Source organism: Mesoplodon bidens (genome assembly GCF_964165515.1).
Source record: "Mesoplodon bidens genome assembly, chromosome: 11".
NCBI lineage: Eukaryota > Metazoa > Chordata > Mammalia > Artiodactyla > Ziphiidae > Mesoplodon > Mesoplodon bidens.
The window spans coordinates 65,982,976-65,998,964 of NC_138167.1; the positions used below are offsets into that span (position 1 = coordinate 65,982,976).

At 37.7% G+C, this 15,989-nt stretch overlaps 1 protein-coding gene and 1 pseudogene across 4 annotated transcripts in view; one reads left to right on the plus strand and one right to left on the minus strand.

Annotated features, from left to right (window-relative positions):
- Positions 1-15,989, minus strand: part of TNRC6B (trinucleotide repeat containing adaptor 6B) — a 256,842-nt gene that overhangs the window by 148,058 nt on the left and 92,795 nt on the right. For all 3 annotated transcript variants that reach the window (XM_081248097.1, XM_081248095.1, XM_081248098.1), the window contains exon 4: positions 14,155-14,222. In XM_081248097.1, coding sequence (XP_081104223.1) covers positions 14,155-14,222 — 68 coding nt within the window. The remainder of the gene's footprint in view (positions 1-14,154; positions 14,223-15,989) is intronic.
- On the plus strand, positions 7,176-8,463 carry LOC308624941 (U3 small nucleolar ribonucleoprotein IMP3-like; annotated as a pseudogene). The gene has a single exon. The product of its transcript is annotated as a U3 small nucleolar ribonucleoprotein IMP3-like (transcript).

Below are 15,989 nucleotides of genomic sequence, written 5' to 3' on the forward strand. Positions count from 1 at the left end.
AGTAGTCAAAACTACAGTGGAATCTCTAACACAACTAGAATCCAAAATCTTTGGAGAAGGTTAGCATTTACACTCTTATTACACATTTATAAATTAGAATGCTAGCAGACCTTTTAAGGAACATTAAAAGAAAATTCTCAGATTCTTTAGAACCAAACCTCAAAAATCAAATTTGCGTCTGGAGGATGCCTTCCTTGACACTCCTGTTTGAGTTCAGTGTCCTCCTCTGTGCTTCCTGGCACACTGTACATGCCTCTATGGAAGCACCTTCAAACCCTATTGTTATTGTTACCCATTTACTTGGTGCTTCCCCCTCTAAACTATGAGTTTCTTAAGGGCAGGGTATACGGTTATTATTTCTATCTCTAGTACATAGGAGGAATTCAATTAATGTTTGCTGAATGAATGACCAAATGAATAAGCAAAAGAATGAAGAGATGAATACTATTAACCTGGGTATTTATAAGATGCAAAAGAAACAACACTTAACATCCTATAATTAGGAGATAAGACACTGGACAGTCAACAAGAAAGTATAAGATAAATTGTTAACTATGTGGTTCCAACCCTCAGAGAGACGGGAGTTAGAAAATTGAGACACTATAGCTCATTTGAGCTGAGTTTCAAAGGAAGGACAGAATCAGAATGGTCAAAATAGATGTTTCAGCAATGTGTGCCATCCTGTTGTTACAATGGTGGAGTTGGTAGGTGTGCCCGGGCCAAACAGTGGGGCTCCATGGCCCAAAAAGAGTGCTGAATTTTTGCTGCACATGCTCAATAATGCACAGAGTAATGCTGAACTTAAGGGCTTAGGGGTAGATTCTCTGGCCATTGAGCACATCCAGGTGAATGAAGTCCCCAGGACATGGTGCAGGACTTAACAGAGCTCATGGTCAGATCAACCCATACATGAGCTCTCCCTGCCACACTGAGATATCCTTACTGAAAAAGAACAGATTGTTCCTAAACCAGAAGAAGAGGTTGCACAGAAGAAAAAGATATTCCAGAAGAAACAAAAACTTACGGACCAGAATAAACGCCGCAAAAAAATAAATGCAAATAAAAGTAAAACAAAAAACAAAACCAAAAGAACACAAAAACCCCCCAGATGCTTCAATATGAAGCTAATGAAGCTTTAGCTGCAGGACCCCTCACTTTCATGGTGCTCTCCCAAAGCCCTAGGAGGGGTCCTGAAACTATGCCCAGATGATCTCTTTTTTTTTTCTTTTTTTTATTGTAGTAAAATATGTAAAATTTACCATCTTAACCATTTTTAAGTGTACAGTTCAGCAGTGTTAAGTATATTCACATTGTTGTGAAACAGATCTCCAGAACCTTTTCATCTTGCAAGTCTGAAATTGTATACCCATTAAACAACTCTCCTTCCCCACCTCTCCCCAGCTCCTGGCAACCACCATTTTACTTTCTATTTACATAAATTTGACTACTTTAGATACCTCATAAAAGTAGGATCATACAGTATTTGTCTTTTTGTGATTGGCTTATTTCACTTATAATATTTTCAAGGTTCCATCCATGTTGTAGCATTTAATAGGATTTCCATCTTTTTGTGAGTGAATAATATTCCATTTCCTGTATATACCACATTTTGTTTATCCATTCATCCACCAATGGGACACTTGAGTTGATTCTACCCCTTGGCTATTATGAATAATGCTGCTATGAATATGAGTGTGCAAATATTTCTTCAAGACCTTGCTTTCAATTCTTTTGGATACATACCTAGAAAGGGGATTTCTGGATCACTTGGAAGTTCTATTTTTGATTTTTTGAGGAAACTCTACACTGTTTTCCATAGAAGTTATGCCACTTTATAATCCCACCAATAGTGCACAAAGGTTCCAATTTCTCCATATCCTTGCCAACATTTGTTATTTTGTTTTTTTGGTTTTTTTTTTTGATAGTAGTTATCCTGATGGGTGTGAAATGACATCTCATTGTGGTTTTGATTTGCATTTCCTTGATGATTGAGGAATCAGATGCTTGCTGAGCATCTTTTCATATGTGTAAAGGCCATTTATGTTATCATCTTTGGAGAAATGTCTATTCAAGGCCTTTGGACATTTTTTAATCAGGTTATTTGATTTTTGCTGTTGTTGAGTTGCTCTTTATATATTCTGCATATTAACCTCTTATTAGATAATATGATTTGCAAATATTTCCTCACAATTGGTAGAATGCCTTTTTACTCTATGACTGTGTTCTTTGATGCACAAAAATTTTTAACTTTGATGTAGTCCCATTTCTCTATTTTTGCTTTTATGCCTATGCTTTTGGTGTCATATCCAAAAAACCATTGTCAAGTCCAGTGTCATGAAGCTTTTCTCCTATGTTTTCTTTTAGGAGTTTTATAGTTGTAGGTCTTAGGTTTAGGTCTTTGATCTATGTTGAGTTAATATTTGTATACAGTGTAAGATAAGGGTCCAACTTCATTCTTTTGCAAATGGGTATTGAAAATTCCCAGTGCCATATGTTGAAAAGACTCTCTGTTCCCCATTGAATGGTCTTAGCACCTTTGTCAAAGATAATCTGACCTTATATGAGGGTTTATTTCTGGGCTTTCTATTCTTTCCATTTGTCTGTTTGCCTGTCTTAATGCCAGTACCACACTGTTTTTGATTACTGTAGCTTTGTAATATATTTTGAAATTAGGTGTGAGTTTTCCAACTTTGCTCCAAATGACCAATTATTTTTAAAAATGTACAAAGACAATGTATTTTCCTCACAATCTTAACACAGATTGTCAAAACCACAGCCTCTTTCCATCTCAACTTCCCCCCCACCATGATCCCCCCTGTCAATAGAGTCAGAGTGGCTGTAGGCCTTTGGGGGATTCCTAAAGGGAAAGCTGTGTTGATGATATTTTATTGGTTTGGGGTTTTTTTTTAATTAATTAATTTATTTTTGGCTACACTGGGTCTTCACTGTGGTGCATGGGCTTCTCACTGCGGTGGCTTCTCTTATTGCAGAGCATAGGCTCTAGGTGCAAGGGCTTCAGTAGTTGTGGCACGTGGGCTGAGTAGTTGTGGCTTGCGGGCTCTAGAGCGCAGGCTCAGTAGTTGTGGCACACAGGCTTAGATGCTCTGCGGCATGTGGGATCTTCCCGGACCAGGGCTCAAACCCGTGTCCCCTGCATTGGCAGGTGGATTCTTAACCACTGTGCCCCCAGGGAACTCCCTTTGGTCTTAATGGAATATATTTATGTGGTTCTCAGTCACTTCCTTGTATGGCTGAGTTACTATTAACCATCCTGTGAACAAAGATGTTGCTGGCCCAACTCATTGTGCATGCTGACAGAAATGTGCAGGGCCAGATCATACCATGATATAAATGTGTCAATTCAAAGAGTATTTCAGGGTAGTCAATATACGAGAAAAAAATGAAGCCTTGCAATCTTATAGCCTATTTATAAAAGATACTTGCTAGAGATTTTCCCAAAATTGATAACAATCTTACAAATTTATATGATGTAGCCAATAACAGGTTATGAAGATGAAAGGAACTTCTCTAATTTATCAATAACAAACAACATATTTTGGTCAACCATGCTAGAAAACACTGAATTATCTCTATCTCTTTTTAGAAAATATCACAGAATTGTCATAATATGAAGGGTCATTCAAAGAGTAAGCAGCCAGAAAATGTTGGGAAAAAAACTTTAGAGCAATCTGTTAGGCAAATATTAAAACAAATTAATATAAATATGTTACTTTTCTGAATTTTGTGTTTGTCAACTTTTTTTTTTTTTTTGCATTACGCGGGCCTCTCACCGTTGTGGCCTCTCCTGCTTCGGAGCACAGGCTCTGGACGTGCAGACTCAGCGGCCATGGCTCATGGGCCCAGCCGCTCCGCGGCATGTGGGATCTTCCCCGGACCGGGGCACAAACCCGTGTCCCCTGCATCGGCAGGCGGACTCTCAACCACTGTACCACCAGGGAAGCCCTCAACTTTTTTTAAGTTGCCGGTTTTGTGATTTCTTTCCTCATTGTAAATAAATATTCACTTTTGTACCAATTATGTATTTGAAATTTTCTTTTTTATAAATTTTATTGGAGTATAGTTGATTTACAATGTTGTGTTAGCAAAGTGATTCAGTTATATATATATGTATATTCATCCTTTTTTAGATTCTTTTCTCATATAGCTTATCACAGAATATTGAGTAGAGCTCCCTGTGCTATACAGTAGGTCCTTGTTGGTTACCTGATTTTCTTTTTCCTAAAGAGCATTCCCACAAAACCTAGATTTGCTCCTGGTCAGAAAGAAGGGTCTCTTTGCCTGAACAAAGGCATGAGAGGGGGAAGGAAATGAGATACGCATGGAAGACCTTACTGAAAGACACTGGGCAGGAGCAGGAAGATCCTTCAAACAGTAGAGAAAATATGCATAAGTAGGCTAAAGGCATCTTTTTTTTTTTTTTTTTTTTTTTTTTTTTTGCGGTACGTGGGCCTCTCACTGTCGTGGCCTCTCCCGTTGCGGAGCACAGGCTCTGGACGCACAGGCTCAGCAGCCATGGCTCACGGGCCCAGCCGCTCCGCGGCATGTGGGATCTTCCCGGACTGGGGCACGAACCTGTGTCCCCTGCATTGGCAGGCGGACTCTCAACCACTGCGCCACCAGGGAAGCCCTAAAGGCATCTTATGGAGGCCTTGGAAGCAAAGAAAGAGTTCAGACTTGCATAGAAAATCTTTTTTTTTTTTTTTTTGCGAAATAATAATCAACTGGCTTACAGGTAGGGACACTTAAAGAGAAGAATCTGTTAAAGCTGGATCTGTTGGAATACATTTAAGAAAGTACTGAATATAAAGTCAAATGTGACAGGTTACCCATTCACTTTTCTTCTGCTAATAATAAATAAAATATTCTGAAGTTAGGATTTTTAGTCACCCCACTTCAGATTTTCAATGTGAGCGTGCAGAACAGGGATTCTTAACAGTCTGTGGGAACTTACTGACGTCTTCATTTATTCAGTATATATTTATCGACATTTTCTGGTGCCAATGGCAGTGACCACGCTGGCAAAAGTCTCTGTTCTTGTAGAGCTGAAGACAGAGCAAAAAGCCTTAGCCTGACCTTTCACTGCCTGCCATCATGCTGTGCCTCCTCTTTACTACAATCTCCCTCCCCCTCCACCCCGTACTTCTGCCAAAACCTCAGTGCACAGACTCCCAGTGGGAAAGGAAAGGCGCAGTGCTTAGGGCAGGACTTGTGTCCATACCCTCCAATGAACATAAAATTGGGGGGAAATAAACACTACCTTCTCCTCATGACACCACTGGAAATTCTTGCAACTGAACATGCATTTCATTATCTATATTTATGTAATGCTATGTATTTCAAAACATTTTACAACTATACGATAACAGTAATGTCTCCAAAAAAGCAGCCTTAAAACAATAATTTCAAGGAACTGGGTAAATACATTTTACTACATTTTGCCTTTCAAGTAATATTTTTCCATGAAAGCATATTATTTGTTCATAAGTAAAATATAAGCTAAATAAATAAGACTTTTATTAAATTAACTGCAGTTTTCTGAGAGCCACATGAGCTACCCTATTCATTGTTGTTTAAAGTCACCACTTTAACCTGTAAGTGTAGCAGGAATCCACAGTCTGTAGTCATTTTCAATTACAAAACACAGGAAAAACCTCATAAAATAGAGTTTAGAACTTAAATAATTATTTTTTTAAGTGACTTCAATGTATATTAGAAAATTTATTAGCAACTGAAAGTTTCCCAAAGACCTAGTATAAAATGTTTATAGTTATACTAAAATTCCCAGCAGCAAAAATTCCATGAGCATAACTATCTACTGAACCCCTTTGTGGCATTTTCAAAATACTAATAAACTTGAAAATAACTCACTTCCTTTCTCCCAAAAACAATCTGAAAAGATTATATAGAAATCCAGGGACTTCCCTGGTGGTCCAGTGGTTAAGACTCGCACTCCCAATACAGGGGGCCCGGGTTCCATCCCTGGTCAGGGAACTAGATCCCACATGTCGCAACTAAAGATCCCACACGTAGCAACTAAAAAAGATCCTGCATGCCACAACGAAGATCCCACGTGTTGCGACTAAGACCTGGCGCAGCCAAATAAATAAATATTAAAAAAAGAAATCCAACTATTTTCCTGATGTCCAGCTTACTGCTGTGTAGTAATGACTGAGTTTATAAAGCATTCAATTTGGTACTTCTTAATAAGTTTGTTTCAACATGTACATATTTTAATGGTCCAAAGGGAAAAAAAAGTTGGTGAAAAACTGATGGTAGAAAACAGAAAATGAAATGTTAAAAACAAACAAACCGAAAAACCCTTTCCTATGGCCAAATACCAAGGTTTGTGTTTTGAAGATAATTATCTATAAAATGAGTGATTTGGAAATACTTTCATTTTCTCTGTATTTAGGAAATGCTACAGAGCTTCCCAAAGCCTTTAAATAAGCACCAAAAGAATGGTTCCCAAAGACTTTAGTGTTAAATTCGGTAATCAAATATAAAACAAGGGCTATCAACTGTAGAGATTTAGAAAGAATAAACTTAAAAGTTGTACCACAGTATAAGATGAATGTGAGGAAGAGAGAACTGTAGGTTAAGGAGTTAGAGCAGGAACAGAAATAAAGGTAAGGACTAACTATCAGAACTTACAAAAGGTCTGTATAATTAATAATTCAAAAAATTAAAAGGGCATTTTATAACTAGACATTTAAGTTGGGAAGAATGTAATTAGCAAGAAGAGAATTTAATCAAGACATTGGGGTTAAGACATTTAAAAAACAGCACCTCAAGCACAAAACCATATTACACTACACTGGGGTATAAAGGGTGGTGATGACTCCCTAAATTACATTCTTCTCTCTGAATCAATATAAAACTGTCTTCAACACTTTGATTTCCTTACAGGTCTCTGATGCAAGAATAGATTCTCCCTTAGAAAGGGAAGTTAAAAAAGCACCCCAAGAGAGTAGAAATATAGAAAATGATACAATTAATTATATCAACAATCCCTAAAAAGGGGATACTGTCTATAAAATACATTATTAAATGAGATTTTTTTGGTTTTTAAAATTTTAATATGCTTTATTTAACACAACATATATAACAGATTATCATTTCAACATAAAACAATATAGAGCATCTGAGCCGCCACCATGGTGTGGAAGCTTAAATTCCGTGAGCAGAAGCTGCTGAAGCAGATGGTCTTCCTGAACTGGGAGGTCACCGATCTCAACCTGCAGGAGCTGCGCGTGTCGCGGCGTCATCGTTTGCAGCGGTAGGAGGACGACACACGCTACAACATGCTGAGCCTTGCTGGGCGCGCGAGCTGCGCCTGCGCGACCTGCCGAAGCGCTGCTGGACAAGTATGCTCTGGGCCTAGTGCCCACATGTGGATCACTGGAGCTCCGCGATTTCCTCAAGGCCTCGTCCTTCTGCCGCCACAGCCTGACCACTGTACTGCTTGAGCTGCGCCTGGTGCAGCACCTCCAGGCCGCCGTGGCATTCATGGAGCAGGGCCACGTGCACAAGGGCCCCGACGTGGTCACCGACCCCACCTTCCTTGTCATGTGCAGCATGTAGGACTTCGTCATCTGGGCTGACTGGTCCAAGATCAAGTGGCACGTGCTGGAGTACAATGAGGTGCGTGAAGGCTTCGATCTGGAAGCCTATCAGGTCTTGCCTCGCCAGGGCCGCATTTTATAGATGGGGAAGCTGAGAACGGATGCCTGAGATTCTATGACGGCGTTCTCCCCAAGAGTATGGCAGTCAATCCTCGGTTCTTAAGAACTTGGCTCCTCAGCTACAGGCCACGCACAGAGCCAGAGGGTATGCTCCTTTTCCACGAAATTTTCTTAGCTTTTGGACAGTTGATAATGAAATGACTGCCTTACGGGAAGCAGTTTTGTGCTGCACTGGGGAATTGTTAGATTTTTTTTTTTTTTGATGTGGACCATTTTTAGTCTTTATTGAATTTGTTACAATATTGCTTCTGTTTTATGTTTTGGTTTTTTGGCCAGAAGGCATGTGGAATCTTAGCTCGGCGACCAGGGATGGAACCCTCACTCCCTGCACTGGAAGGGGGAGTCTTACCACTGGACCCCCAGGGAAGTCCCAACTGTCGGATTCTTATACCTGAAACATTGTAGTGTGAAAGCAAGGACTTTGGGGGGGGCTCCCCCGCCTTCAGCTTTCCTTTCATTTTCTTCCCCCGACCCCAGCTTTCCTTTCATTTTCTTGTAGTCGGACCGTTTGGTTTAATCTATTTAACTCAAATTCTTGCCCCTGTTCGTGATTAAGCAGTTTACAGATGATGAAGAGTTTGGTCTCAAGTTTTCATACAATGGATGAGATTTTAGTGTTCAGAGTCCTTTCTCTTATTTAAAGGAATGCTCTCCTAATGCCAACAAATGGCCTAACTGCTTTTTAAGTGCAATAAATAAATAAACAAACAATATAAAAGTTATTAATTTTACGTTCTTTTTTTGTACTAAGTCTTTGAAATCCAGGCTATATTTTACATTTAAGGTACATCTTAATTTGGTTGCTATTTTTTTTTATTATGGTAAAAAACATTAAATTTTATATCTTAACTATTTTTAAGTGTACAGTTCAGCGGTATTAAGTATAGTCACTTTGTTTTGAAACAGATCACTAGAATTTTCTCATCTTGAACTCTATATCTATTACATACTAATTCTCTCTCCTCTCTCCCCCTAGCCCCTGGCAACCACCTTTCTACTTTGTATTTCTATGATTTTGACTATATTAGATACCTTATATGGGTGGAATCATACAGTATTTGTCCTTTGTGACTGGCTTATTTTGCTTAGCATAATGTCCTTGAGGATCATGCATGTTGTAGCATGTGACAAGACTTCCTTCTTTTTTAAGGCTTCATAATATTCCACTGTATGTATATACCACATTTTCTTTATCTGTTCACCTGTTAATGGACATTTGGGTTGCTTACACCTCTTGGCTATTATGAATAATGTTGCAATAAATATGTGTGTGCAAATATCTCTTTGAGATCCTGCTTTGGGAGAGTTATTTTTAATGATGACCTTTCATAAAATGAACCAAAAGAATTAAGAAAATTCAATCGATAAAAATTTACTAGAAAAATTGAATTATTTTAGTAGGTTAAAGACAAATATCTTTTGAGAATATAAGTGAATTTCAGCATGGAGATTTAAAGCTTAGATTTGTTTATAAGCTATATTAAATTTTTTTTTAAAGGAGGAAATGAAAAAGAGGCCAAACTCATCTTGTTAATATACCAAAACTGATATCTAACTTCAAAATAATTTATAAGATAGGTGACCATATGTGCATGGGTTTATCTCAAAAAAAAAATTACAAGAAATGATAAGCCCACAAATAACTAGACCACCACCTGTATCATAAATAAAACCAAATCAAAATCCTGCCTGGGTAGAAACATTTTATCTGGAATGAGCTTTCAATAAGCATGATCAAACACAATCTATGAGCAAGTATCTGCTCATGTTGTGTTTTAAAAAGCTGTAATAGTTTTATATCTACCCCTGTGTCAAACACATCATGTGATTAATACTGTGTGAGTTTAGTATAGTAATTAATTATATGGCAATAACCTTGGTTTGTCTGATTTGCTTCAATAGCTCATAAAGTGAATATCCTCAGAAAAATGATTATATTAGATACACTAACAGTAAATAAACCTCATTAAAAAGCAATAATATTGAGACAATATATATAGACAAATGTTTAAAGCTATACATTCTACTAAATCTTATTCACACGTACACCAGAAATCAGCACAACTGATCTAAATATTAATAATTTAGCACAAATATTTTTCAATATCAAAAGGCAATTATTTTTTCAATAAGCTTTCTACATGCATAGCTACCTTAATCTACCTATTAATAGAACTTATTCCATTGAAATAAACATCACAGAAAATAATTTTTTCAAAACTTCCAGAACCTATGGTAAAAATGTTAAATGAAGAAACAAGAAAAGTGGCACAGATCAGCTAACAAATAATTTTAGACCTAATCCTTACTAGAATTTGCTCTGTGACCTTGAGTGAGTTATATAATCCCTGTGCTCCACCTGCCTCCGTAAGTGAAAAAGGCTCTCCGTACAAGCTAATACCAATGAATGACAGCCATTTTGGAAACCAATTCAGAAGAAAATTAAGTTAGATCTCTGCCTCATACCATACATAAAAATGAGTACCAGTTCAATTAAAGGTATAAAAGTGAAAAATACAGCAGAAAAACTCAGGACATTTCATCATGTTAGGGTAGGAAAGACTTCTTTAGGAAAGCACAAAACACAGAAGCCATAAAGGCTGATTTTACTACATAAAAATGTAAATGGTTTATTAGTATGACAGATACCCCAATGTTAAAAGATAAGGCTGGGAGAAAATATACAGAACATCTCAAATGACAAAGGTTAATATCCACACTTTGTAAAGGGCTCCTACAAAACTATCAAAACAAACAATCCAAAAGAAAAATGGGAATCCTAGGTAAATAGGGTGGTACACGAAATAAAAATCAATGGCCAATAAATGAACAAAAGACATTCCATCTTAGTAGTAAGCATAAAAGTGCATATTAAAACAATAAAATATTAGAGGGGCAAAAATTCAAAGATAAATAATTTTATTGTCATCAAAGGTGTGGAGGAATGGGCACTCTCCTTCACTGCTGATGGAAATGAACATTGGTATAGCTCTTTTGAAAGGTAATTTGATAGCAGCTATCTCCTTGTAAAAAAATAAACATGCCCATGAGCCAAACAGCTCCATGTCTAGACATCTATTCTACAGAAATACACCTGTGTATAAAGATATAAGAATAAGGATGTTCAATAAAGTATTATTTGTAATAATCAAAGAAGCAAAGGCCACCAAAATATTTATTAGAGAAGAATGACTATAGTACATCAGTTCAACAGAATGTTTTGCAGATGTTTAAAAGAATGAAATAGACTGCACAAGATGTCAGATGAAACAAGCAAGTCTCAGAAGAATTATATTAGGAAAAAAATCTATTTAGTTGTTTTTCTAAATATACAGAAAATGTTTAAGAAGATGAGGAAGGGAAGGAAGGTAAAAGAAGAGTCTCATTTTTATTTCTAAATCCACCCTTACTGTTTGAATGTTTTATGACAACCATGTATTACTTTTATAATTAAAAAAAAAGAATGCATGGGAATTTCATAAGTTATTCAGCAATGTGTCTCTCACAGGATCTACAGTGTAGTATTCAGTTCCTAGATCCTACTATCCAGGATTCAATCATCCTTTGCTAACTGCAGTTCTGAGATACAAAAAATAAAAAATAAAAAAGTTTTTCACTCTTTTTATTTCTGTTGCCTCAAACAAAAGAACACAGCACCTTTGCTCCCCCCACTCCCACAGAAGAGGTGGGCAGGTCTATCGGAGGAAGCCCCAGAGAGAAGATTCATTTCTGCTTTATCATTTTAGTATATGATAGCAGACCAAGCCCAGAAAAAAACAAACAACACCTCCCCACAAAAAAACAAAACAAAATAAAACAAGGTTCATCTGTGAAAAGTCAGAGATTTGTGAAAACAAAACAATCAAGGGGAACGGTAAGGATACAACCCATGACGTTTCAAGTCTGCTGGGGCTGTTTCAAGTTCTCTAAAAGAAGTACAGTTTGTATAATATAAAACTTGTGGGAGAATCTATCCCAGCAATGTTTCCTGAATACCTAAAGAAGCTGATTCAGGATAGGGGTTACTGGAGCAGGTTTTTAAAGATAAAGACTGGTTTGTTTGGGAAATGGATACCCTTCAGAGAATAGAACCTTCATCTGTGTTTTAAAAATAGGCTTTATGCCATTTTCACTGTTTCCCCCAACTCACTCTTATCCATGAGACTTTGATCTTGACAGCTGCAATTTTGCTAGCCACAATACTTTTCAGGAACATAGATCCCAAGGTTGGCAAAGAATTTACATTCAAGAGATATTATAAGACACTTTAAAGTCAGAAAGATCCAGTTCAAACCCTAACTTCCGTTTCAAGCTGCATTACCATAGGCAAGTTACCGACCCCAATATATGAAGTGGAGACACTGTAAGGGTTGGAAATAACATACACAGCACCTTAAGCAAAGTTCTCAGTGCACAGAAAACCCTTGTCAAATGGAAGCTATGATTTTTATATTATAATACCTTTGACCTGAGTATGGGAGGGGGGAGTGGATAAGGGGTCAGGGCAACTGAAGTGTTCCTAGTTCCCTCTACTGGGACTAGTTGTTTGGCTTTCTATCTTGCTAAAGATGAATTGATTCCATCCGCCCATGCAGAATATAAGTGCATTTGACAGAATACAGCAAAGTTAGGATTTATATTGTAAGCTATTTTTAAAACTGCCTGGTTAGCAAATTAAACCAGCTGTGAAAATATCCTGGTTTCCATTCACAACAAACACAAGACAAACATTCTCCTTTAATGAACCTGGCCTCAGGGCAGCATAGCATATTCTGCATAATTCATTCCTAAGGGTTTCAGAGACACAATCTTCACAAGACAGACCAAAACTAAATTATTTTCTAGGAAAAAAAAAAAGATGAGAGAAAAGAGTTTCTCTCTACAGATTTTCGGTAAATTCCATGAATCACTGTCCCATTCAACTTAGAAGACTACTGTCTGAATAAAAAATAGCAGTTATGTCAGTACTTTAAGCCAGTCTTAACTGTTATTCCTTTAAAAGGGCATATGAAACACCACTCTGCTCTGCAACATAATTTTTCAAGTTCTGTGACAGAGGGCGGAAAAAATCTACTCATTGCCACACAAAAGCTACCTAGAGGACTCTCAATTTCAGATTTAAAACTTATCACTCCTTAAGCAATTAGAGGAGGGGCTTCCCTGGTGGTGCAGTGGTTAAGAATCCGCTTGCCAATGCAGGGGACACAGGTTCTATCCCTGGCCTGGGAAGATCCCACATGCCGCGGAGCAACTAAGCCCGTGCGCCACAACTACTGAGCCTGCACTCTAGAGTTCGTGAGACTGAAGCCCGCGCACCTAGAGCCTGTGCTCCACAACGAGAGAAGCCCACGCACCGCAACGAAGAGTAGCCCCCGGGCTTCCCTGATGGCGCAGTGGTTAAAAATCCACCTGCCAACGCAGGGGACACGGGTTCAAGCCCTGGTCTGGGAAGATCCCACATGCTGCGGAGCAACTAAGCCTGTGCACCACAACTACTAAGCCTGTGCTCTAGAGCCCGGGAGCCACAACTACTAAGCCCACGTGCCACAACCACTGAAGCCTGCGTGCCTAGAGCCCGTGCTCCACAACATGAGAAGCCACGACAATGAGAAGCCTGCACACTGCAATGAAGAGCAGCCCCCGCTCACCACAACTAGAAAAAGCCCGTGCACAGCAGCGAAGATGCAACACAGCCATAAATAAGTAAATTTTTTAAAAAAGAAAAAAGTGTAGCCCCTGCTCGCTGCAACCAGAGAAAAGCCCACGCAGCAACGAAGACCCAACGCAGCCAAAAATAAAATAAATAAAATAAAAATAAATAAATCTATTTAAAAAAAATGAAGTTAGAGGAGACATCCTGAATTATTTAGAATGTTGACTGCGTTGTATTATTCATAATTCCTGTTCCTTTAGGGAAACAACTTGTTATTTAAACAAAGATCAGAAGTATAAGTAACTAATGGAACAGAATTTCAGGAAGTATTATTCAAATAAATTCACACTTGGAATGCAGGGAAACAGTCTATTAATTAAGTTCACTTCATAAAGTTCACTTCTTATCCTAAGAAAAGGATATACCATTTTACGCTGTCTTAGGAAATCAACCAGACTGAGTTAGTTCAGTTTGGAACATCCTAAGCCTTAAAGCCTTTGCTAAAGCGTGACATAAATTTTGATTAGTCAAGTGTGAAAAACTACAAAGCCAACTTTCTTGTCCCTCCAGTTAGTCTGTCTATAAATAGAAGCAATACATTAACAGCCACCAAAGCAATTCGTGAGTTCCACAATGTGCCCAACATATACATCCCTTGCAAACATGCTCTCAGCATGTTTAACCAAAGTGTTTCTGAAGATCTGTAATAAGACCCCTTTAAAATAAACTGTAACTCACTGTTTGCTTTCTTCACCAGGAGGTGGAGTCTTGCCATGCCCTTCCATTACAAAATCCTCCTGTTCCACCTGCAAAGGCAACCACAAGTCAGCAGTAGTCAGTAACTAAGATGCAATCACTCCAAAGTGCCAGGGCCTGTGCTTACAGAACCGCATGGCATTTCACCATACTGCCTAGGACAGAAGCCTCAGCCAGTGGTTTTCACTCTCCAGGTTTGCTTACGGAACCTCTGCTTGGGTGACCAGATTTGCAGAATAAAAAAGGAAGCATGCTGATTTGCAATTCATAATTGTGACAAAAGATTAGTGTCCAGAATATAATAAAGAATTGCTATGAATCAGTAAGAAAAAGACAACCTACCAGAAAAATTTACAAAATTATTGAGTAGGAATTTCACTGAAGGGGACGCATAAATGGCCCTAAGCTTATGAAAAGATGTTCAATCTCCTGTCAATCAGTAAAATGTAAATTAAAAACACAAAGAGATACCATTTCACAACCACCAGGCTGGCTAAAATTAAAAAGTTGGGCAATACCAAGTGTTGACAAGGGTGCAGAGCAACAGCAACTCTCATCCATTCCCAGTGGGAGGGAAAATTGGTACTACTTTTAAAAAGTTTGCCCTTATCTAGTACACTTGACTACGTACTTACTGTACAAACCAGTGGTTGCACTTCTAGGTACATACCCTAGAGAAACTTCTGCACATATACAAAAATATTTTTTGGAGCATTATTTTTAACAGGAAAAAAAATAAACATTCATCAACAATAAAGTAGATAAATAGGCTACGGTGTTTTAAGACAACAGAATATTATACTGCATGAAAATGAATGAACTACAGAAACACACCTCAACCTGGATGAGTTACAAAAACACAATACTAGGTGAAAGAAGCAAGTCACAAAAGAATACATACACAGTTTAAATCCATTAATATAAAATTCCAATATATATATTTTTAAGCCATATATGTGTATATATAGACATATGTATATTTATGGTTTATAAAACTATAAAGGGAATAACTATTACAAAATTTAAGCTAATTAGTATCTTAGGGAGTCGGGCAAGAGGGATTTGATCAGGAAGGGACACATGGTGGTTTCTGGGGTATGGTTAAATTCTATTTCTTGGCCTATGTAGTAGGTACATGGGCATTTATTTTATAATTATTCTTTTAACTGTATGTATTTCTTTTCTCTTTTATATGTATGGTTTATTTCTCAATACAAATTTTCAAAGGAAAAAGAAAGCATTTTACTATTCCAGATGGTTTACTGATCATTAAAGGAAGATAAGTACAGAGATAGAGCTACCTCCACAAACTGGGACTATCAGTCCTATGAAAACTTCCCCAAAAGGCATAATTTTAAAATATCAAACAGAAGTATTCAAGGAGATAGATATCAACAGATGTATTCAAGGATTATTCCCTACTTAGAAAAATACCGTCCATTTCTTATAGAACCTAGTAATCTGGAAGACAGACAACAGTAACACAGATACACACCATAATGAAACCCAAATAAAACAAAAGGCTTTCCAGCTCTGCAACCCTCTGCAGTCTTTATTTCTCAGAAATACTGGAGAAGATGGAATAGTATTAAGAGGCTACGTTTCAAAAAGAACAGAAAAATCGAGAGGTTTACTTTATTTCCATTAAAAGGAGAAACTGGAGGAAGTGTAAGCAAGAATAATAAAAGACACGTACTGCATACTGTGAAATTCAAACCAGGTTTCGACTTTTATTCTTCTCTACGGACTTCCTGATTCTGCAACCTACCAGATTTTGCCAAGGAGAGGGAGGATTCTTCCATCCTAAATTTATACAG